At 39.1% G+C, this 24,635-nt stretch overlaps 2 protein-coding genes across 3 annotated transcripts; both read right to left on the bottom strand.

Moving 5' to 3' along the window:
* Nucleotides 1-7,745: 7,745 nt before the first annotated feature.
* LOC139976816 (cilia- and flagella-associated protein HOATZ-like) lies at nucleotides 7,746-21,816 on the bottom strand. Its single transcript, XM_071985622.1, has 6 exons — nucleotides 21,455-21,816; nucleotides 20,046-20,084; nucleotides 13,587-13,657; nucleotides 12,309-12,368; nucleotides 10,075-10,124; nucleotides 7,746-8,165 (listed from the first exon to the last, which is right to left on the bottom strand). Exons 1-6 carry the CDS (start codon nucleotides 21,618-21,620, stop codon nucleotides 8,063-8,065), a joined length of 489 nt encoding a protein of 162 aa, XP_071841723.1. The 5' UTR covers nucleotides 21,621-21,816; the 3' UTR covers nucleotides 7,746-8,062.
* Nucleotides 15,180-18,898, bottom strand: LOC139976810 (zinc finger protein 862-like). Of its 2 annotated transcripts, XM_071985607.1 has the most exons (6): nucleotides 18,114-18,898; nucleotides 16,956-17,469; nucleotides 16,581-16,804; nucleotides 16,243-16,457; nucleotides 15,999-16,122; nucleotides 15,180-15,830 (listed from the first exon to the last, which is right to left on the bottom strand). In XM_071985607.1, exons 1-4 carry the CDS (start codon nucleotides 18,788-18,790, stop codon nucleotides 16,388-16,390), a joined length of 1,485 nt encoding a protein of 494 aa, XP_071841708.1. In that variant the 5' UTR covers nucleotides 18,791-18,898; the 3' UTR covers nucleotides 15,180-15,830; nucleotides 15,999-16,122; nucleotides 16,243-16,387. The 2 variants fall into 2 exon arrangements, with proteins under 2 accessions (XP_071841708.1, XP_071841707.1); XM_071985606.1 differs by having other exon boundaries at nucleotides 15,180-16,122.
* Nucleotides 21,817-24,635: the final 2,819 nt, after the last annotated feature.

Genomic DNA, 24,635 nt, shown 5'->3' on the forward strand with positions numbered 1-24,635 from the left:
TCGATCCCAGAAAATGCACACACAGCTTGCTACCGTCAGTAATGAGACACTAGTGTACAGTCAGTACATACAGCTGCGGTCAATACACACAGCAGAGTATACAAACGATATAGCGATGGACATCTCAGGTTCAGCTAAAGATAACAAGGTACCACGTTTCATTACTGTCCGCATTTTGTGGCGACACAAACAAAACGTCACTTGCAAGCAACAGAAAGTTAGCTTTTTCAGATGGCCGCACATGGTTTGGGGCGATTCTTCAATGCCTTTAACTAATTCCCAGTTGGCAGAATGAATCTTTTGCTTTATGAGAGCTGTGGATACGGAAGCTTCTTGAACTGATTTGAATGTCTTTCAATAAACTTGGGGCACTTTTGAAATGCAAAATATTGGTTTAATATCCTAACAAAACGGAACGCTTGTTATAAGTAGCGAAATTACCAAAGCACAATCAAAGGGGATTTCTAGTTAACCAATATAAGATATGGGTACTGTTATTCATTAAAACACAGATTGGCACACTTCTAGTTTATGAAATGGGACGTTTTCTTTAAGGATTTAAAAAAAGTGCTGGGCACATACATGCCCTCCAATAATTGTGCCCCCATGTCTACTGTACCTGATGTAAATTACACCCGAGCAGTAGTAGAGTTGTGAAAGAAGGTTTGCAGTCACGTGATTTGGAGGTGGCCATTTTGTATCCTGAATACAAGTGCTTAGTTACCGACATGTGAATGTAGCAGTAAAACTCGGTATAGGCCCGCCTATGATTGGTTGCCACTGTCGTTAAAGATGGCACCTGTTTTGCAAAGGCCGGGTGCATAAATCTCACTGAAAATGAGTCGTGCAGGTACCGCGATTGGCGTCCCTCTGGCAATCATGAAAGAATGAATTCTGATGAGAGCAAAGAAGGGACATAGGGGCGCAGTGGGGGAGCGTCCATACCGTCAGGGGGGCGGATGGCCCCCCCCTGATGGACTCAAATGGACTGCTGGCGCCCTTTTCAGCTTTTCATTTATTCACGCTTATTGACTTTTTTATTGCGCTCTCATCTACCTAATGACATTTGTCACATTTTGTTGGCGATGACACCTATTTATTCTTCGTTTATCTGCAAATTAGCAAGGCCTGGAAAGGGTCATTTCCGGCGATCTAGGGAGTATCTTTACTCAAAACATTTCTGAACGCTCCACGCCAACCTGTGGCGGCACTCCGCTTAGATAGTGTCGAAAGTGCCCCTACTGACCATTTTCGCCCCCCCTGACCAATACCCCTAGCTCCGCCACTGTAGGGGCGGGCTTGGGGTTACAAACTGAGAAACATGCCACGTCCGGTCATCTCCCACCAAGTGACCAATTTATCCTCCTTTGAATACTTTGGCACCCATTTATGACAGTTAAGACACTGCATTACCAATCAATCAACCAGCATGTGTGAGATCTATACCACAACCATCATAATAATACACAAAATCTCACATTGACACTGGATACAAAATGGCAGCCATTTGTGAGCACTGAGTTGTGGAGACATTTTACTCTCTCTCTCTACCTATGGCTCTGAATTATGTACAAGTAGATAAATTAGCAATCAATATTTTATGTAAAATCCCCACAGTATAATGAATATATAATCATCCTATGGGGTTGCATCATAAGGCCTGCTCTGTGGTGTTTTGTAATTGTTATTGACAATTTTATCCCTTGGATATACAGAAAATTCAGTATATATGCTACTAGTACTCCCACACATTGAATATAGTGTGTTATTATACTATTTTTCTACATTATACTTTCAAAGTTATAATCAATGGCTTATTTGATCATTTGTACCAATTTTGACTGAATAACAAAATTTAATACAAAGTCATTGCCATCTTTCCTCTAAACCGTCAAATGTTGCAAAATGCATAAGTTTAATTAATGCATTATCATCATACCTAGGTTAAAAATTATTGCATACTATATATATACATAAATAGATAGCACACATAGTACTGTAGTAAGCCTACACATGCCACACAGTGTAACAGTTACATGTTAACCACTCAATAGGCAGCAGCATCATACAGTACAGTACTAGTACACGACACACTACAGCTCACATAACTGTATATATATATGTACATATATATACACCACTAACACGTACAGTCAGCATGTACAGTGGGCGGACGGCGGGTACTGGGTACACGGCACAGCGCTACAAGGAAGTAATAGCCGAGCAGAAAGTGAAATGGGAATAACAGGACTTGAAGACGACAGTGATTGGTACAGAACGACACAGAGGCGACCATAGATACAGTGTGACCTCAAACATTGGGTATAGTGCTGATCTGAAGGCAAAGAAGATCATGGTGTAGGCTGCTATACAGTGCTGTTAATGGCTGATAATTAAAAGAGGTCTAGATATATGATTGTTCTACTTAGTATATTATTTAATGAATATTATTTGCTAAAGCTGGGGTTGGCATCAAATGGAATGAAGATTATTTTAAACATTTAAGAGTGATGTGTTTTACAGTAGTTCCCCCTTCCTAGCTGCCCCCAAATATAATATTATATAAATATATTATATTGATATATATTTCCAACTCATTATGATTTCAACTATTTAACTTATCTAATGTGAGCATGCATCTGGATGCATACACAAAGTTAAGAAAAAAAAACATTTCCAGAATGTTAGGTAGACTGAAAATGTTGTCATTAATTTATAATGGTAATAGCTGTTCTCATGTAGCTAATCCAAGTTTAGCACAGAAAGAAATTAAAAAAAGCAATAGTATTCTGATATTACAAGGCGATATTCAAATTTTGTTGACATCAAAGTAGGTTTCTCTTATTGTCCCAGAGGCTGGGGGGGGGGGTTCCATCAACTTTAGATCCCCCACCCCATCCAGCTATTGTTTTCCTTTCTTCATATAAAACATGGTAACCCAAACATAATGTCATAGAAACTTTTTAAGTAGTCATATTAATATCCGTGACATTGTGACCCATGCTTGCCGTGAACCTAAACTTTATATCGAGAGTGCAGACTTAGTTACCTTGTGAACCTAATCCTAGGCCTAATACATACACCATGAAACAAAATGGTGGAAGCTGTGATTGTTTTTGTTACTTCTTCATATCAGCCAGCCATTATTGTGGAGGAAACCTTGTCAGCCATTAATACGAAAGGCCAATATAAAGTTGGCTATTCCTCTTTCAGCAGTGTGGGCTAAACTTTGACAGGAAAGCTAAATAGCTAAACACAAGATTGTTTTTGCCCGTTTTACTTTCTAGTCAGATCTGATTTCAAGAGAGGAAAGTTTAAAGTTGCCAGCAATCCTGTATAGTATATCAACCAAGTCATGGTAAAAGATACTTGCTATCTATGATATATATACCACTTATGCATATTCATGAGGCTGGCTATTGTCTTTCATTGTGCTGGGAAACATACCTGGTTCTTAGATTTTTTTTATGACCTTCTGGCCGTTCCTTGTTATTATGTTCTTCTACCATGATCTATCACCAACTGATATTTGAAATGTATATCATTTTAAATGCATATTCATGAGGCAGGCAATATCACCTTTCTTTGAAGGAAACCTACTATGTACAGCCTGTTAGTTTTTCATAGTCTTTTACACTGTTTGACTGTGTGTTCCCTGTATTGTTAACAGCTGTTGAATGAGATACAGAGGTCATGTATATTACAGTGGAGGCATGCTCTGTAATATGAGAGTTAACTTGAAAATGTGTTTTATAACTATCCAAATGTTCAAGGTGTTTAATAATTAGATTTTGTGTAATTGTTTAACCATTTCATGGGTAAACATTTACATAATTAAATGTATAACTGCTTGAAAGTTTACACGTTAAACTGCCAAGCTTAATGAACAACTTTTAGGGTGGAATTTCATCCCCCAAAAAATTCCTTCAACATGAACTCAAACATTCTGCTATGAAGATTAATTATATACTGGTGACCCCTCTTGAGGTTTTATATTAGTGTTTTTCTATTACAAGACATTTCATTTAAAGAATAAAAAAAAATTAAAAAGATAAAAAAAATTAAAAAACAGTTTCCATTCCATTTCACTCTCTTCAATTCTATTCAGTTTGATTAATGGTTGACCATGTACTCAAATTCCATTTCATAACTAAGACACATTTCGAAATTTATCATTAGCTAATTTTTTTTGTATGTGGTTAACAATAAAAGCACCGAGATGGCTTGGCAATGATCTTTGCTAGCACAAGCTAAGTTTTTTTGTTCATACAGTTAAATCCGAACTGCTGTACGAAATGTTTCCTGAAAGAAATGAGGGCAGTATTGAAGAACTTGGCATGCATGGATTATCCGGTTGTGTGAGCTGATTAATTTTACTTTGGCATCGGCTTTGAGTACAACGTTTCTGTATACTGCCGAGTCGGACGAATCCAACCGTAATAGTAATTACCGACTTTGCGATCTGCTTTACACTCATTGCCGTCTTTGTAATCGGCCATCCCTCTCACGGTTTGAAAGGTCGCTAAGCGTGACTCCATAGTTTTTCCCTTTTCATAAAAAGACTTAAGAAGGATTTCTCAGTTTTATCGATTTCAATCCAATTTTCAGTAATACTCGTGATAAGATGTGTAAGGCTCTAAGAGTAGCCATTATGAAATGGTCAAAATCTGCCATAAAAAGTTCCAGCTGTCGTACGGCTTAGCAATCTGAAGGTTCCAGGGTCCGATCCCTGGCCGGATCACAAGTAAGGTGGGGTGTCATCCAAGAGCGATCTACAGTTTTCGTAAAAAATACCTGCCCCATTATTAATATTATTGTTATTATCTTTAAAAGGATATTCTGATAACTCAAGTTGATCACTTAGTAAAATTGCTGAATTTTTTTTTTTTTATCCGTCTGCGAAAATCACATGCTCATAGCATATTGCACTGCGAAGAAACGAATGTTTAAAATTTGGTAATATTTCGTAAATTTATCTGGCAATTTAGTAGCAGAATGGATGATGTCATCAGGACAATTTAGTTGAGAATGTCTTTGTTTTTTCTATGTTGCATTCAATGAACCATATCTTGCGTTAGGGGCAAGATATTGAGACTGGGGTTCATAATTCAACTAGCAGTCTGGAATAATTTTTATATGTCATATTGGAAAAATTTTTATACTTTTGTTTGTCACCAGAATATATCCTTTTTAACTTACAATTTGTGAACATGGGTCGTATCCAATTTCATTCAGGTATGACTTGATATACGAGATTGGTATGGATGAATATTATGCATAGTAAAAGTAAGATCTATGTGTACAGAGAAATCAGAATGAAACAGTAATAAGAACGATCAGAATTTTCAGTAAATTATAAATATTATTACACTATACAGTATAAATACATTATCAAAATATGTACATGTTTCTCTCTTAAATTATTATTACTATTAATTTTTGTGAAATATATTCATATTTTTTAACTGAATGGGGCTGCAATATGTACATTTGGCCCACTTAAATTTTTTATTATTAATTTTTTTATTATTTGTTATATTTTTAATGAAGGGGGCTCACTGTGTACAAGATGCCCTAACCTGCTGCAGAAAAAAAATATTTACTTCATACTCTATAAGGAGTATACACTTTTAAGTTCATGTAATGCCTTTCATTACAAAAAAATACCATAACCACCCAGGGTTGCTCCTGATGATAGCAAATACCATCTTCCTGAAGAAGGCGGCCAACTGTGTACAAAATGAAAATCCATTTGCCTATGTGAGGCAAAACTTCAGGATCAACCATGAATAAAATCCCCCATTGTGCAAATCCCACAGCCTGAATCATTCTGTACAGTACAACTGATAGGAAGTGTACTGTCACAAGGATATCTACAATCAGGCCCTTTCTTCCAATAGTTTGGTGTCATCTATCAATTCAAATTTCCATATTCAAATGTCCCAGGGGTTTGAAAACATAGTTAAGCCACTTATTCTGAGCCGGACTTGTACAGCAAGGTGGGAAATTTTTGTTTATTGCCCCCTTCATCAAGTCCTACTGGTAGCATACGCCCATTAAAAGCCCCATTGACTTACACACTAAATCACAAAAGTAATGTGGTCTCTAAGTCTAGATAGAAGTTTTCACTAGCTTAACGCTACCCATCACCAGATAGCTGACAAGTTGGCCTTTCATGGCACATCAATTTTCCGTACCATGACCGTGAAAATTTTTTGCTATCCGAGCCGGAAGTTTTCGTCACTTGTAAACAAACCTCTTCACTCAGTGGTAAACAAATTTCCTACGCTGCTCCTGGGAAGCCGAAAGGGGTCTAAAATTGCCTCAACTGACCCAATTTTTTCACCACATGTACTTCCATTCATGATCTTCAACATGAAAGCCACAAAAAACTAGATTATGATTGATAACAGGTCACAAAAGATGTTCTCCTGCTGCTTTTTGGCACTTTTCCTGAAGGAGAACAATCGAGCGGATTGATATAGACTCTAATAGGAGTATGCCACCTACTAACTATGAAAATCACTTTTAGAAACAGCCGTTTATAAAACTAAGCATAAGTGAGGGCGCTATTCACTTTCATTTTAACACGTTCTATTTTCCAGCCAATAACAATAAATGCTAACATGGGATGATGATGATGCATTTATTGTAGCTAGGGTAGAAGAGTGGAGGGAAGAGGGGCAAGGGGGGGGTGGGAATTTGGTAAGAAATATTTGTCTCCTTTTTCTTTATAAATTCAATAATGTGATCATCTTCACATTCAAAAGTAATTTTTTTATGTATTAAATCACTGCCGTTACTTAATTTATGTTTCTCTTCTGTTGTAAAGCCCGTCTTATATAATCGCTTGAAACATATTTTCATATGATTGTTTTTATCTCATCGCAGAGCTGCAATTGCAAATTTTACTATCGGTCATCACTGCTGTTTAAATGCTAGTTTTCGACAGTAGTATTGTAATCATCATTTTATAAATGGAACTGAGAGGAAGAATTTGGTGGAAGTATAAATTTGTGAGCATCTTGACTATTTGCACTATGCACAAAACACAGAGGTCAACATTTTACCTGCCATCTTGGAACCGCTGGCCAAGGCCTTTTCAATCTCTTTTGCTGCCAACCCACCCAGACCCTTTCCCCCTACCCCTTCCACCCCGTCATACACTCCTAAATTCCCAGCATTATCACAGCAACAATTAAACACTGCCATCAACATTTTCGTAGTCTTTTCCCCCAATGGTACCAACTGGTGAAGAGAAAGGGGGTCATTAAAATATCACCAATTAAAAACTATTTTTAAATCGATATGGATCCTATTCCCCTTTCGATATCCACAAAGACGTATGAAAAGCAATACTTCTTTCTCTGAGCCGTTACCTAAAAGTACTCCACATTGCAACAATACTAAACAGACCCTTTTGATAGAGAAAGCACTTTACAGTGTATTCTGTTTTTGCCCAACCATCTGTTTGAGTTAATCGGTGATCCAAATATCTCCGTTTCCGAGAAATCCGTCAGTGATTTCGATTTCTGTTTTAACTTGAGACGTATTTTCCTCTTTTGCTGAGTCAGACGATCACATTGTTTCGCGTCAGTTAATTAATAAATGAAAAATGCGAGATCAGCTAGTTTTTGCTTATATAGATAGGAGTAAAAAAGAAACCAAAAAAACAAAACAAAAAAAAATGCTCCAAAAATCAACAATGGATATCTGACTAAGCTCATGCGCATAAATCAAATGAATGAATATTCAATGGCTGTGTTTATTCAGATTAGTATCAAGTACTTACAAACTTTTTGCCATTTTTTGAAAGTTTGATATTAGTAAGGAAAAGAAATTGACATGGTCCAACGACTGAGCTACATTGTCACCAGATTTTATTATCCGATTTCATCAAGAAACTAAAAAAAACCCCCAAAAAATGGCTCTAAAAAAGTTTCTTCAAACGCTATCATATTCCCCCGATCAAAGTTGAATACTATGAAAGACTCACATTCATGGTAATTTGCTCATGAATATTCATAGGGGATGTAAATATGTTTTCTCGTTAGTCCACCATTCAGTCCATATCTATTTCTCCCTTTTCTGCGAGTTTCTCGTCAAACTTGTCCATCTCCAGCATCGCGGCCGCAATCTCCGACTCCTCTTCGCCGTTGTCGTAGCTGAAGGAGAAGCAAATGATCAAGACAGGTCTTTATCATTCCTCAAAATTGAACTCTGTGTGAAATGGATTTTTGGTTTTTTTATGTACTGTAATTTCATGGCTTACTTCCAAGGACTTGTACTGACAGTATGAAAAGTGTGGATTTCTTGTTTCTAGTTAAAGAGGTTACGAACTGTTCATACTGTCAGTACGAGTGCTTTGAAGCATGATAGGATAGGACCAGTGGCGTAGGAAGGTACTTTTGAGTGGGGGGGCTGAAGACTGATGGCCGGCCTGGGGAGGGGTCTAAGGGGAGGGGGTGTCCCATTTCCAGGTAGCCTCAGATGCAATTTGGTGCAATATAGCACACTTCAACACCCACTCCATTTTGTAAACTTAATTTTGTATTTTCACCAGGCCTTAGATGCAATTTGGTGCTCCAAATGAGATTTTTTTTCTCATTTGGAAATGAAAAAGGGGTTTTCTGACTTGCGAAGCGGTGGGGCGGAATGATACTTCCGCCCCTCCACATTTTTCACTGGGGGGGCTGGCGCCCCCCCAGCCCCCCCAGTTCCTACGCCCTTGGATAGGACAGTATAGAGTGGTATTAGCATTAGAATCAGATAAAAAGTTAGTAACTGTTCATACTGTCAGTAGCAGTGCTTTGAAGCATGATACGATAGGACAGTATAGAGTGGTATTAGCATTAGAATCAGATAAAAAGTTAGTAACTGTTCATACTGTCAGTACCAGTGCTTTGAAGCATGATATGAGAGGGTTGCATACAGTGGTACTCACAGGTAGAGGAAGAGGGTTCAGTCTTGACTTGGGGTTCAGGGTTGGGGGGCGGGGGGGGGTGAGGTGGGGAGTCTCTGCAGGAGGCTTTGATTTGTGGAGACAGACCATGACGTTACCTCAAGACTCTCCCTCAGAATGAATCTCTGTGCATTCCATGGCCATAATTCCCAGTATTCAAATGTTGTGGGAACTCTGCAGGGCATCGTTTTATTACAATTGATTAATTTTCATGTAATATTCGCAACAAAACGGCGATGTCGAAGAACAAAAGGACATTGCTTTTTCATTACAACAAGAACCCAATGGACACAATGGGTAGCTTGCTTTAGTGGAATATTAAAGTGTTGTATGTCATCACCCGATATCATAATATTAATGCCCACATGTACTGCATTCCAACTGCATTCCAAGTTTGGATATTATCTGATTTATGGTTGTGGAGTTGTTGCAATTTTAACATTTTTGTACCTCCCAAAGAAATTGGGCCTGAAGAATGTTGCTTGTTTAAGGTCCCAAAATAAGCTGAAAGTAATTCCATTGTAAGCCAGTGCAGTTAATGTTTACGCACACTGTTTTAAGGGGTCATACCATTTATTATTGAGGGGGTCCAACGTTGTAACATCCTCCTTATACTCTGTACACACCAGAACAATCACTTTTGAACATTTACCATTTACCCGGCTATAGTGAAGGTACCTGCTTTTTATTATCGCCCTTTACTCTTCTTTTTCACTTTTCATTCAATGGGTCTTCAAAGAAACCAGCACTTTCCGACTTATTCACAGCGCAACGTAACAAGAGACACCGCCATTTCTCGGACCCAGTGCTGGATAAACACACCCTGGGGCCCTCGGGCTCCATTTTGCCTTCCCCCCCCCAATTCCCCTATTAAATTTTGCAGGCACACAACCCAACCATAGAAAGCTTTGTGTGGCTTTGTATGCTTGCACATGTTCTCTGAGGCCCCTTCACCTTGGTGGGTCCTAGACACAGGTCTCATCTGGGTTATCTGACAATCCGGGATGGGTGGGACCATACGTTTAACGAAATATACCAGTCAAACCCTTTATTCATTGATATTAATTAAACTGGACACAGGCTGATGTTTTATATGTGTTAAGTATATCTACCTATCCTCTTCTGGTACTGGTCTTCTCACGCTCTGAGAAATCGCTTCTTTCTGTTTGAAAACCAAGAAAATACAAAGAAAGTAGGATGCGGTTCGTGTGAATGGAACTATAAAGGTGTTTTTGGTATGATATAATATAATCAGTGAAAATAAAAAAATCTGGAATTGTTGGACAAGTCCAGAACCACCCAGCCAGGAACGGACTGGATGGTAGGCTGTCCAGTTGTGGGAAAAAGGGTGTGAATGGAACAATATAGGACTTTATCAAAAGTGTATGATATAATATGTTCAGTGAAAATAAACAAGTCTGGAATAGTTGGACAAGTCCAGAACAACCAGCTAGGACAGGACTGGATTGGGGGCCGTCCAGATGTAGGAAAAAAGGTATGACTGGAACAATATTGGACTTTTTCAAAAGTGTATCATATAATATGTTCAGTGAAAGTAAACAAATCTGGAATTGTTGGACAAGTCCAGAACCACCCAGCCAGGAACGGACTGGATGGGAGGCAGTCCAGATGTGGGAAAAAAAGTGTGTGACTGGAACAATATAGGACTTTTTCAAAGTGTATGATATAATATGTTCAGTGAAAGTAAACAAATCTGGAATTGTTGGACAAGTCCAGAACCACCCAGCCAGAAACGGACTGGATGGGAGGCAGTCCAGATGTGGGAAAAAAAGGTGTGACTGGAACAATATAGGACTTTTTCAAAGTGTATGATATAATATGTTCAGTGAAAGTAAACAAATCTGGAATTGTTGGACAAGTCCAGAACCACCCAGCCAGGAACGGACTGGATGGTAGGCTGTCCAGTTGTGGGGAAAAGGGTGTGACTGGAACAATATAGGACTTTTTCAAAGTGTATGATTATGATATAATATGTTCAGTGAAAGTAAACAAATCTGGAATTGTTGGACAAGTCCAGAACCACCCAGCCAGGAACGGACTGGATGGGAGGCTGTCCAGTTGTGGGAAAAAGGGTGTGACTGGAACAATATAGGACTTTTTCAAAGTGTATGATATAATATGTTCAGTGAAAGTAAACAAATCTGGAATTGTTGGACAAGTCCAGAACCACCCAGCCAGGAATGGACTGGATGGTAGGCTGTCCAGTTGTGGGAAAAAGGGTGTGACTGGAACAATATAGGACTTTTTCAAAGTGTATGATAAATATGTTCAGTGAAAATAAACAAATCTGGAAAAGCTGTGCAAGGCAAGGCCGCCAGCCTTGATGGGACTGGAAGCCATCCAGATATGCAAAGAAAGGCTGTACAAACCAGTTTACTACACAATAGTGAAGTTGAATGTACTTGTTTGTAGAAAATATTAAATACTGTAGTTAGACTCTAAAATATTGAACTGTGAAAACACTGAACCATACAGTAATATTGTACTGTGAGAACACTGAACAGTACAGTAATATTGTACTGTGAAAACACTTAACAGAAAGTAATATTGTACTGTGAAAGCACTGAACAGTAAAGTAATATTGTACTGCGAAACACTGAACAGTACAGTAATATTGTACTGCAAGGACACTGAACAGTACAGTAATACTGTACTGCAGAAACACTGAACAGTACAGTAATATTGTACCGTGAAAACACTGAACAATACAGTAATATTGTACCGTGAAAGCATTGAACAGTACAGTAATATTGTACTGTGAAAACACTGAACAGTACAGTAATATTGTACCGTGAAAGCATTGAACAGTACAGTAATATTGTACTGTGAAAACACTGAACTGGGTAATACTGTACTGGGAATACTGTAATGGGAAATCCGTAACTAAATCGGTACTAATGGGTAACTAAATCGGTAACTAAATCGTTAACTAAAACGGTAACTAAATCGGAAATCGGTAATACTGCACTGGGAAAGCACTGAACAGTATAGTAATATAGTACTGTGAAAACACTGAACAGTACAGTAATATTGTAGTGTGAAAACACTGAACAGTACAGAAATATTGTAGTGTGAAAACACTGAACAGTACAGTAATATTGTACCGTAAAAACACTGAACAGTACAGAAATATTGAACTGCAAAGACACTGAACAGTACAGTAATATTGTACTGTGAAAACACTGAATAGTACAGTAATACTCATCTGTGTTTGAACAGTGCACTAAAATCATCTTGGAGGAAAGGGGGGAGGGTTTTGGTAGGAGATTGGATTGGGAAAGGGGCTGGATGAGGGACGGGATAGGTGGGGGGGGCCTGATCTTACCTTCTTCCTTTCCTCTTTCTGTTGTTTGAAGGTATAAAGAGTCTCTTGTCTCTGAATTGCCTGCAGCAGGAAAGTACAATAAAAGAAAAATAACAATGTACCATTGTGAGTTTCAAGTCCATAATAAAGACAGTTTGAATACAAATAGGATTTCTGAATGTGACAATTTTGATTTGCTAGCTGAGTATGCTTTCCTTCTAATAGAGCTCTTGAAAAACTAGGCGGTAAAGTGGTGTGCGGTAATAACAGGAACACACTCATATCTCCCACTTTCGCCGGTTCTGCTGAGTACTTCAAGTGCACCAAACCGTGAAATTTGCATATCAATTCCTGAGATGGGAACTTGAGGTGAATTACAAACAAATCTATCATCAGATCATACTGTAGAACAAATTCAGTAACCTAAATACTGGATTAATACCCTCAAATTGGCACCAAATTTATTTTAGCAGATGTTTAATGTTTAAGTTGACGAACCAAACTGCATGGAAAGTGTGGTCGAAAATATCGTGTTAATGAAGAGATGGTGTTATTTTTGGCCTCCATTGTATTAAAAGGGATTGGGGACAATTTGTTCACTAAATTAATATCTATTAATACCCCCAATAACAATGAGAATTAAACCTAGCTATTAAGGCCTGTTTTAGTTCCCTCGTGCTGTGAAATTTTATGACACACTGAAGCATATGCTGCAGCTTATAGACCCCTTTAATAATAACGGCATTTTCTCCGAGCTATGAAATTTTCACTGAATGTAAACAAATATTTTACATCCTTCATAGGTAGCCAATCCGACGAAATGCGGTCTGTTACACTGAAAGAACATTAACGAAACATGGCACCAGTGGTATGAATAAAATTTACGCACACTGATTTGAATTATTCGATGGAAATGGTGAATTGTACTAAAACCACCTGGCGGTCTAAAACTCCCCAGCTTACCATTATCGAGCCGTGGTTTTCCGTTCTGTAGCTAACGGTTGCTTTATATTTTCTTGCTTCCTGATAAGGCTTGTGGTTTTTTAACTCCTTTGATTCGCCCTGTATCGTAAGGTACATTTGCTTTTTCCCATTTCTTTTTTGTAGGGGGGAGAGGGGGGGAGAGGAGGGGGACTACCTTTAAAAGCACAAGCTTTCCCAGGCCACCTCCAATTACTATACTGGTACATATCTACATACAGTACCGTAAAGATAAATGTTAGAGTGAAAATACTAATTAAAATACTGAAAGGCTAAATTAAACCCTGTTTCTGTTCCAATCCCTCGACGTACAATTACCTTTTGTGTGAGCTTAATGCTCTCCTCATACATCATCTCACCGTGGGCTCTCGAGAGGAACTGATCCAGCTCTGTAAACGAGAGAGAAAATATGGATGCGGAACGTTTAACACCGCAACATCAACGATGGAGAAAAGAAAATGTCGTCTCGAAAGTCTGAGGTACCCTGATAAATGCTTCTATACACATTATGACAAAGAGCTGAGGCATTCATATTAAACTGGTTCTTGTGAGGTAACTGGTTTCAATTCCATTCGGGCCAAAGATCACAATGTTTTTTTTGTCAGACTCGCATAAATTTTAGAACTGTTAGTCAGCAGTTACACATGCTTGTAAGTACTGTCAGGCTCAGCCTGTCAGTATCAAATCAGGGCGTGGAGACGTTTGGTGTAAGGGATTGTGGGTAAAATGGTACATGAAACATTTAGAAAGAGCCGTGCAGTATTGTACATTGTGGAAAGGAATGACTACATAAATAATATTCACATGCATTTAAACTTTTTCTGATGGATTATTAGTGCCATGAAGGGTTTTGGTGCAGCTTGTGTGTTGTAATTTAGTTTATGATGTGTATATTAAATGGGTTGGTTAAAATTCTGAGGAACCAAGGGCAATTCCCATACATAGAAGTGATCTATGTAGATCATGGCGACATTTTGATATGTATTATGACATATACATGAGCACATTTATGGCCAAAAGAATAAGACATATTGTATAGAGAGACTTCAGGTGCAGCTTGTGGGTTGTAATATACTGCACTTTATAATATGTATTTTAAATGGATTTGTGAAAAAAATAAAAAGGGCACTTCCCATGTAGTAGAAGTATTCTATGTATATGATGGCGACATTTAGTTATATTTTACAAAGAGACTTCAGGTGCAGTATTGGGTTGTAATATACTGCACTTTATAATATGTATTTTAATTGGGTTTGTAAAAAAAACCATGAACTTCCCATGTAGTAGAAGTAATCTATGTATATGATGGCGACATTTAGTTATATTTTACAAAGAGACTTCAGGTGCAGTTGGTTGTAATTGTAATTGTGGGTTGTAATATACTGCACTTTATAGTATGTATTTTGATTGGGTTTTGTAAAATTCAGAGGAAACAGGGCAATTCCCAGACATAGAAGTGATCTATGTACATTATGGCGACATTTTGTTATATATATTGCATACAAACACACATATCATACAGAGAGACTGCAGGTGCAGCTTGTGGGTTGTAATATACTGCACTTTTATAATATGTATTTGAATGAAACTTGTAAACAAGGCACTTCCCATGACATAGTAGAAGTAATTTACATGATGGCGACATTTTGATATGTACTGTGGCATTTCTGTAGGAAAAAAACCCACACATTCAGTACTGTACAGAGAGACTAATTCCAACTTGTGCTACTGCTAACTTCCTGTTCTGTTGCTAAGGTCAAAGATCATGAAAATCTTGTCAAGTGTACAAAACTTTGTTGTGAAAAATTGGTCCCAAAGGGGAACTGGATGAGTCTCAGCATATTCTTCATATTTAGTTTCATGGTTAATATCAGTTAGCATCGAATATTTAAGTGCAAAATTGAAGCAATCTTACACATGTATACATATACATCATATATCAGTGAATAATTTTAAGCAATTTCAAGAGGTAGTCCGAAGGACAACCAAACAAAGAAAGGTTGGTAGTCCTGCGCAAAACCAGGTAGTCCTTCCAAATTTCGGAGTAGATTTGACAATGACTCGAATAAAGGACTAGACAAGATGTGGGACTAGTCAGTGATGTATTGATTTTCTACAAAACTACAGGTACAGGATCGTCGCCATCATCATCACCACTCTGCACTGTAACCACAGGATTTTCATCATCATCATTCACCATCATCACTCTCTACTATCTCCTTTTCAGCTTCCACAGCGGGGGTCCTCTTCCCATATGGGGGCTGGAAGGGGCGTCTCACACGTTTGGCAACTGAGTTCCAGAAGATAATCGCCGGTAACGGGTCGAACTCTTTAATGCTCGGCCCTTCCATCAGTATCCTCAGGGTACTAGTTAGTGTGGTACTTGTCAGCTGGTTTCTCCAGTCGGTTTTCACGCGTTTCATCTGACTAAATCCCCGCTCACATTCCACAGAGTGAGCAGGGATTGTCAGGATGAGATCCACCAGTGAAAATAGATTTTCAGCATCGACTCTATACTTGACTCCAAGCTGCTCCCATGATGCATTGTACACTGGTTTGTAGCTGTGGAGAAAAATGGAATAAGTTCAAGTTAGCTGACTGAGTTGGTGCTGTTATACTACATCACTAGGAATAGTTCTAAAGAGCTTGGTTTGCATAGATAGGGGGACAGGGTGATATAATTATTATATAAAACAAACAAAACATTTGATTTGTTAATTGAGAACTCACTCTGTGTAAGCACTTTCTTTGACACTTGACCATTCCATCTCGATTGAATTTGTGTTCGTGCCAGCTTTTTCAAGGACTGGGCTGAAGTAATCCACCAGTTCTGCAATCTCAGCATCACCAAAGTCTGAAAGAAAAGAAAAACAAACCTACTGGAGATCTGGAATACTGAACTACATTTGATCAAATGTCAAATTTGTTCATCATACCATGTTACATGATTCAATCATGCACACGAAAAACCCACCTCTTTCTGCCTCAATGGGCCAGGACTTGAAATTGATGACTTTGGCTGCTGCAAGTTGTATGGCATCAATGTCAAATCTAATGTTGATAGCCTCTGTGATGCTGGTGACTGCAAGATCACACTCGGCTTTGTTGATTGGCTCTCCCTAGATCTTGTGGCCATGGAACGTACCGTCAGTGGCTGCCCTCTGGAACTGTCTCAATGCAGGTCCTTGTCTTTAACAGAAAGAAAAGTGAAACTTCAGTAATTTGAGCGTATACATTCAAAATCAAAACCAAACAAGTTCTGATAACTAAGGATAAGAAAGTAGTGGAGGTAATTGTCAGTCACTTAGTTACTGTGATTTCAACTTGTCAAGAGAGGTCACCGTGTCTTTCACAAGTTTGGGCATTTCAGGTAAATTCATGTCCATTCTCTGGAAAGTACGAGAGAGTCGTCCCAGGATGTTGGTTACATCTACCATGAAGTGGAGAAACCCAAGGAATGGCCTGGATAGCAATAACTTGAGGAAGCCAGCACTCTTTCCTTTGGAATCATTGCTTGTCTGGTTGTGTTCTTTGATCTGAGAGTGTTAAATAAATAATTGCATGAAAATACAATAGGCCTAAGTTTGTTGAAGTTATGATAATGATGTTAATATAATAATAATATAATGATAATAATGTGATGTTGTTGGTGACAAGCTTAAGCATTAAGTACAAAGCAATGATTACCTCCAGGAGATGTTGCACTATCGCAGGATAACCAGACAACAAGTTGGTCAGTGCATTCTGTGTGTGACCAATCCATCTTGTTCCACCTGTTCTGGTTGGTATGAACCTGGTAACTCCTAACGCTTCTGCTGTGCGTCTTAGCAGACCTCTATTCAGAGTACTGTTATGGTAGAATAAGAAGATGTTGATCAGGAACTGGTCCATCTTGCACACCATCGGGACATTCTTGGATGCCTGCTTTATTGCTAGCTCAAGACGATGAGCAATGCAGTGTACTGTCTGAAGCTTTGGTTGATGTTCCTTCATGCGTGCTCCCACACCACTCCTCCTTCCAGTCATGACCGATGCCCCATCACTCCCAAATCCGACCAGTTTGCTCCAAAGTTCTGGCTCCTGGATACCACAATACTCGTGAAGTGCAGCTATGATCTCTCCATAACAGTTAGCAGCAGTGGCCCTCTCCAACTTCTGAATGCTGAGGAATCTGGTTGTTACCTTTCCATAGTTTGAATACCTGAAATAACAAATATAACAGAAACATGAGCTACACATCAGTATAATGCTTAGTTTCTTTGGGATCGTGAATGGATAAAATGAAAAACAAACCATCATTTTGAAACCTAACAATAAATTGCAAGAATAAAATTTGATTTGATTTGTTTATGAAAAAATACTGGTATAGGCTCGAAATATGCATAAACTACAGTGTGTTAGGCTATTTAGAATAACCCCGAGATGTATAACCAGTTTAATTAAAAAATTTCGGTATAGGCTCGAAATTCGCATATACTACAGTGTGGTAGGCTATTCTGAGCCCCCCGATCCTGGCATGTAAAATCAGTTTCATGAAAATAACATTCATCTGTAAAAAATTATCGGTATTGGCCCGGAATTTGCAAATTTTACAGAATCTCACACAGCATGTAAACTTATTTAAATTGCAAATCATTAATCTGTTTAAAAAAATTCAGTAGGCCTATACTATAGGCTCCAAATTTAGGACAGGTTGACTTATTCACATTGATATTAGCACTGAAAATGAATTGGGCCTATAGCCTACTGTATGGTTATTGATTAGAACGCAGGTCTGCCAAACATCCAACCACCCCCCCCCCAACACACCACGTCTTTCAGTCACCGCACATGAGAGATGCTTACCGTACAAATAAAATGATCTGCTCCACTACAGCCGCATCCGTGGCTTCATCACACATCACAGAGAAGAATTTGGAGTCTGAAATTTCTTTCTCGAGGTTTTGCCGCTGTATCTCCGAGATCGCGTCAGTGAATTCCCTGCATTTTGGTTCGGTTCTGTAGGTCTGACCAACATCTACCCCCTTTGCCTCATCCAGGTCACACTGCTCCACAAAATCCGCGAATGGGCGTGCCTTTTTAGCCAAGAAATGGCATGTACGAAACATGACTTCCAGTCGGTTGATTACCGTTTGATTCATCTGCCGGAGCAGCTTGTCGGCCGTTGACGTACCGGGAGGGGCCTCGGCAGCGCCTTTCGCGGCCACCGCTCCGGTGTGGGTTTCGCTCTTTGCATGTTTGTGGAGGCTTTCGATTCTCAGTGATGAACACCCTTTCACAAACTCGGTTTTGCCCATGGCTTGGCCTGTTGATGTAGCCCATTGCTCACAGATGTTGCAGAACATCAGCGCTGTTTCCTTATCGTAGCGTAGCCATAACTTGAAATTAGGGTGAGCGAGCCAGGAGTTCTGAAATGAACTCTGACGCTTCGACTGGTCATATTCTTTACCTGCCGCTCTCTTTTCCTCTGCCGATTTGCTCTTCTTCTTTGGCGGCTCTACATTATTCAAAAATCGCCACATTTTCCAATACAGTTATTCACAAATATTTACTTCATACGACGGTGCTTTATTCAACTAGGTGTGTCAATTGTAATAGTAATAACGAACTCCCTAATCCAACAAAAACAAGGCATAAGCTATTCGCAACTTGTGTATTACGAACGCTGGAAAAAAATCCCGCGATTTAAACTTATTCGCGGTTTTTTTTATTTTTTTTAATTTATTATGGATGAATCATGACATTTCTCTCTAGATAGGCTGTATAAGTAGCCTACAACCATACTGTGATGATGTGATCGACCGCAACACGTGCGATCAAATTAAAATTAATAAAAAAAAACTTTCCATTCATAAAAAAGTTTTACTACCAGATTGACAATTACTCCTGTTTCTAAAGTGGTATATGCTAAATGTCATGTTATGTCATTAGTTTGTTAAAGTAACTTTGTGAATTGGATCCCACTACTTTGCATCAACAGGGCAATCTGGATCGCACATAATTAAATCGACTTTAGGCAAGTCGATGGCCTGCTTCACGGCGACCAAGTCAATGGAGATTTAGTGTGTGATTTCTCTCACATACAGTTAAGTCAATACGAGAGTTCCATTGACTCACTGTGTAAAAATAAAAGATCGATCATTCGCCGCGGGCAGCGCGAAGCGAAGAGGATGATAAACTATTACTGATTCAAGGTATAAAACATTTGCTGAAATTAAATAAAACAGTCCCTAAATAATTATGATGAATTAGCAACTGGTGGGGGAAGCAACGAAGGTAAACAAAAAGGCATTAACTTTAAGACAACTGCTTGAATTTTACTGAGCTGCTGTCGGCACCGAAACGTTGCAATGTCTATATACTTGTGTGTGTTAGGCTTGTCGATGCCGATGTACAAAACTTTTTGGTGGAGGGGCCGATGTACGAAACTTTTTGGTGGAGGGGGAGGCATATGGCCTGGGGGTGTGATCGCGGTAGAATATAAAATATTTGAATGCATTCGGCAGTAACTTGGGACATTTTTTTCTTTATTTCAACAGCAGTTGAGTCTGTTGTTGTTTAAATTATGAGGTAGTCCTGCCGGACTACCTGCCTTATTATTTTTAAAAAGTTTGGTAGCCCGACGATGTTTCTGGTCGTCTCGGACGCCCGGACGACCGTTAAAATTATTCACTGTATATACACATGTATACATATACATACATATGCACACATATACATAAATACATTATACCTATATACATACATATATTAAACCAGGGAATATGAAATACTCACTAGGGTCATCATCAGTTTTAGTGTGTGCATAGTTGGGTACTGTAGGGAAGAACAACAGAAACATGGTGAAAATATGTCGAAGGAAAAACCTTTCTAAATGCACATCCATATATAGAGAGTCTATATCAATCTGCCAGAGCAGTAAAAGTGACGAAAATACCGAAGAACATCTTTTTTGATAGATATGCTAATTTGTTTATAAGTTTCTTTCTATTAACTGTTGCTATATAAACTCAATGATGAATATAACTATAACTTTGGATGGTTAAAATACACGAACATAAATGCTGATTATAAATATATATTATGGAGCCCTCTGTTATACGTCTGTAGGCTTCTGGAGACAAACTTCAACTCCCTTATACGTCTTTAGGAGACAAACTTAAACCCCTGATTCTACGATAACAAATTACGACGCCAAGCACAGGGCACGCGCTCTGCCTTTGGACCTGGTTGGTCCAAACTAGCTCTGACCTCTCACCCAACTCTTAACTGGTGAGTGACAACCAAATATATTCAAATGACCACATGCAAATGAGCACTCAAACCAGTTTGGCTGTCTTCCAGCCCCCCAACCGAATCATTTAAAACAAAACATCTGTACAAGCTTCTAATAGCGCATGATACAGAACCTGCCACACCACAGAGCAAACTACCAAACGCGAGCAATGTGTGACTTTATAATAACAAGTAAACAATATGTCAACACAAACTAGAGTACGCTTCACAGACGCATCTTATGTGGATTGTACACACATGTACATAGGCCTATAAACAAATGTATGCATAGGCTACACAAAGAGCAGATGTCAGGATCTGGGTTCCTTAGCAACACAAGTCTTCTTGCTGTTTCTGCATGTAAACAAGCACATACTGGATATCAATTATGACAGTAGATGTTCAGATAGTAGCCAGGGTCCATGTTTAACAAGATTTTCATTAGACAGAAAGTAAATCTAAACAGCGTTAGCATCCAAACCAAAGTAATTAGCCTATTCTCAAACTAACCGGAAAATCCTGTTACTTAGTTATAGCCTTGTGGCTCATCATTTCAAAACTGACAAATGACAAATGGTCAAATTACATGTTTGTAGCAACTGGGAGCACATCACATAACCTTGCATGGTTGGTATGTTTTCTTACTGTGGAGTGAGCATGCTGGGTCATTTTAAATATCGATGCTGAGACTAGCCTAGAGCTGCAAACAAACCTAACTTTAAGCCTAGGCATAGGGCCTAACTGAAAATGGTGTTGAGGACCAATTGTGCGAAAATCGGCTCCGCAGCTTATGCTACTTTTGCCTGGTCTTTGCAAGTGTGACATTACTTACGCTACGCTTTGATGGTACGTGCATAGTATGTGAGGTATACAGTATAGCCTAACTTTAGGCTTAAGTTAGATCATCTTACGTTGTTTTCCTGGACCAGCCTTTGGTAGCCGTTGATGTACGTCCCCAGACACAAGCCTTGACTCTATGGGCGGATGGAGGGTGAGCGATTGCCAAAATAACTTTGCACATGCTTGATCTTCTTTACTAGAACCTGAAAACTCTGTTCTTGGTTCTACTGTTGTCATATTGTAATTTCGAACGGAGGAGGCCTAACGCAAAGCTACCCTTTAGAAATCCATCAAAAGTTTTTTTAAGTAAATAACTTTGGCCTAGTTAGTATGCCGGTTAAATTCATTAGTGACATAGCAACCAAAGAACGCTGTCATCTATGGAACGCCATTGGAGTTTAGTCTCAGTATGGTATTACGCCAATATATTTTTCTACACGGAGTTCTCACGTGTATATACCCATCATAAAAAACAATCTTTTCCTTCATGTATTTTGGATTCATACCTTCCAAATTAGCCTACTTATGAATTCCTTTTATTTGACAGAAAAATTCTGAAATGTAGTAATATTTATACTGTGAGATCGATTACTTTTGAGTTCATCGGCGTATACATTTATTTTAGGCTCGTAAATGTCGTAAATTTCAGTCTCCAGTGACCGTGGCCTTGTCGAGGATTTGCAGAATCTTGAGCTGTATTTTGTACGGGGAGGGGGGTCTTAGAGAGAAGCTCCTGCCCTTTGAGGAAGATTGCTAAACAGATGGTGCATAGTTGCAATTAGTGCTATACTTTGCAACAAAGAAATATTGAAGGATGTTCAACCGTTTAGGTTGTGATGAACATACATGATGTAGATTTATATCATGTAGACAAGGTTTACTTTTGTAATATTCTGTCTGTCAGAGGTTGGGGGAGGGGGAAGGCTGATCCCACTTGATTATATTTTGGGGTCAGAACCCCACCCAGCCGTTCCGAAACCACAGTTGCAACCTGTCAAATCTTACATTCAAAACGAACTGCATGGGTAACGATGTAATGGGACGTTCACATGATCAAGTATGGGTCGTTTCTGATTTCAAAATTAAAATAAAATAGGAATAAAATTACACGGACAAAGACCCGTTCCTTACTTTATATCATCTTATTAATTCGACAAAATTTTCACACCGAATTAACGACACCTTCCATATACCCCGGTATTCAACGTGTGTGTGCTCCCACTCTCTGTTCAGCCAAACATAAATATATTAAATATTCATATATTTGGAAGATTTTTTTCATGCGCTAAAAGCGGAAAGGTGAGAATCGCACGTTCATCTCTGTGACATGTAGATGATAAATACGATCTGAATCCACGAAGCGGCAGGACTAATCTTGATTCTGCTTAGAGTTGACGACGAAGACACGTGATCACAACCGAGTGACCCGTATGTATAAAATCAAAGATTTCAGGTAGCTGTTTTTAAGATCACGTATTTACTGTAATTTGAAAATTCAAGTGAAAACCAGAGTAATCCAGCTTTTGAATTGTTTGTAGACGGAAAGGTCAATAGTTTACAGGGCCGTAGCATGCGGAGGGGTGGGGTGGGGTGGGGGGGGGGGGTTGGAACATCAGGATTTAACCTGTGTGAACAGTGTAGCAGTCTAATGTGAAACTATGGTTCATAAATACATTCATTACTTCTATGAGTTTTATGTAGGCCCATCTGTTTTATTATTAGTCCCTATATCAGTGTCCTATGTATTTTTACTAAGAATATTCAGGCACTGGGAACATATGTATATACCAGGGCCTTTATTAACATTCTAACTAGGAGAGGGTGGCTTCCCAGTCCCCTACACCGCCCACCCAATCAGATCTTTTCTTAAAAAATGGCCCTGGTATATTCGCACATCAAAGCATCAATATTTAATATTTGGACGATCCTTAATGTTTCTCGATGTTCTTCAACTGCATCCTAGAGACTTAACCCACCCAGGCTACGGGCCTGGTTTGTTACTACCCTCGTAGTTGCATAGCAAACCACTGTTCTTCGTCTTCGTCTTCGATACGGTGACACATCCGCAAAAAGGGACAATATCTCACCACACACACGTCAAGAGAATCACTAGTTAAATCTGACCCGAGTACTGATATAAGTGACAGGATTCACAGAACCACTGGAACTACTAATGAGGTCTGAAGGCAGACTATTCCAATCCCTAATTGTATTTGGAAAAAAACTATACTTATAGCAATTGGTACTGGCATACAGTTGGCAGAAATGCATATCATGCATGTTCCGACTCCTACGCAGAGGCTTTCTTAGGCAGTCAATAGGGATCTGAGCCTGACCATAGATGCCCTTAGCAAATAAGATGATTCTACTTTGTCTGCGCCTCTCTGCCAAGGGCACCAGGTTTAGGTCCCGTAACAGAGATGAGACAGAGCCAGGCTCTCTTGAATAATCTGAAGCGATGAAACGGGCTGCACGCCTCTGAATGTTTTCGAGGTTGTGCTGCAAGAAAGCTTGGTGGGGATCCCAGACAGAACTGGCATATTCCAATACTGGCAGGAGGAGACCTTTATATGCAGCCAATTTTGCATCCTTCGAACAGGGGGATAAGTTTCTACGAAGAACTCCCAATATCCTATTTCCTTTGTTACACACATTTTGAATATGCTTTCCCCAGTTGAGATCTGAAGTGATATGAATACCCAGATATTTAACACAATCAACCTTAACCAAGTGAACCCCATTGAGCATGTAATTGAAATTTACAGGTTTCCTCTTTCTAGTAATGGTCATAATGTTACATTTCACCGGCTGGAAACTCATGCCCCAATCTTTAGCCCATTGCCCTAGTATATTAATATCTTCCTGAAGTTGATGACCATCACTGACATCATCGATAACCCGATAACAGACACAGTCATCAGCGAACAGTCGGACACCAGAAGAAACAGCATTACCAATATCATTTATGTAGGCCAGGAAGAGAATGGGTCCCAAAACTGACCCTTGCGGAACACCGGAAGTAACCTTAGAAGGATTAGACCTAGACCCATTGACAACAACCGACTGCTCTCTATCACTCAGAAAAGCATCCACCCAGCAGAGAACCTGATGTGTTGCACAAATGATCTTATCTCAACGCCCTGCTTCAGATATTCCTGCGTTAAAATCTCATACCCCATGCATCGAATCTGTTACCGTGCGATCAAGAAAAGAACATATGTTAGATATGATCTTAGCCAAAACTGAGCCATA

Source organism: Apostichopus japonicus, chromosome 12 (genome assembly GCF_037975245.1).
Source record: "Apostichopus japonicus isolate 1M-3 chromosome 12, ASM3797524v1, whole genome shotgun sequence".
Taxonomy (NCBI): domain Eukaryota; kingdom Metazoa; phylum Echinodermata; class Holothuroidea; order Aspidochirotida; family Stichopodidae; genus Apostichopus; species Apostichopus japonicus.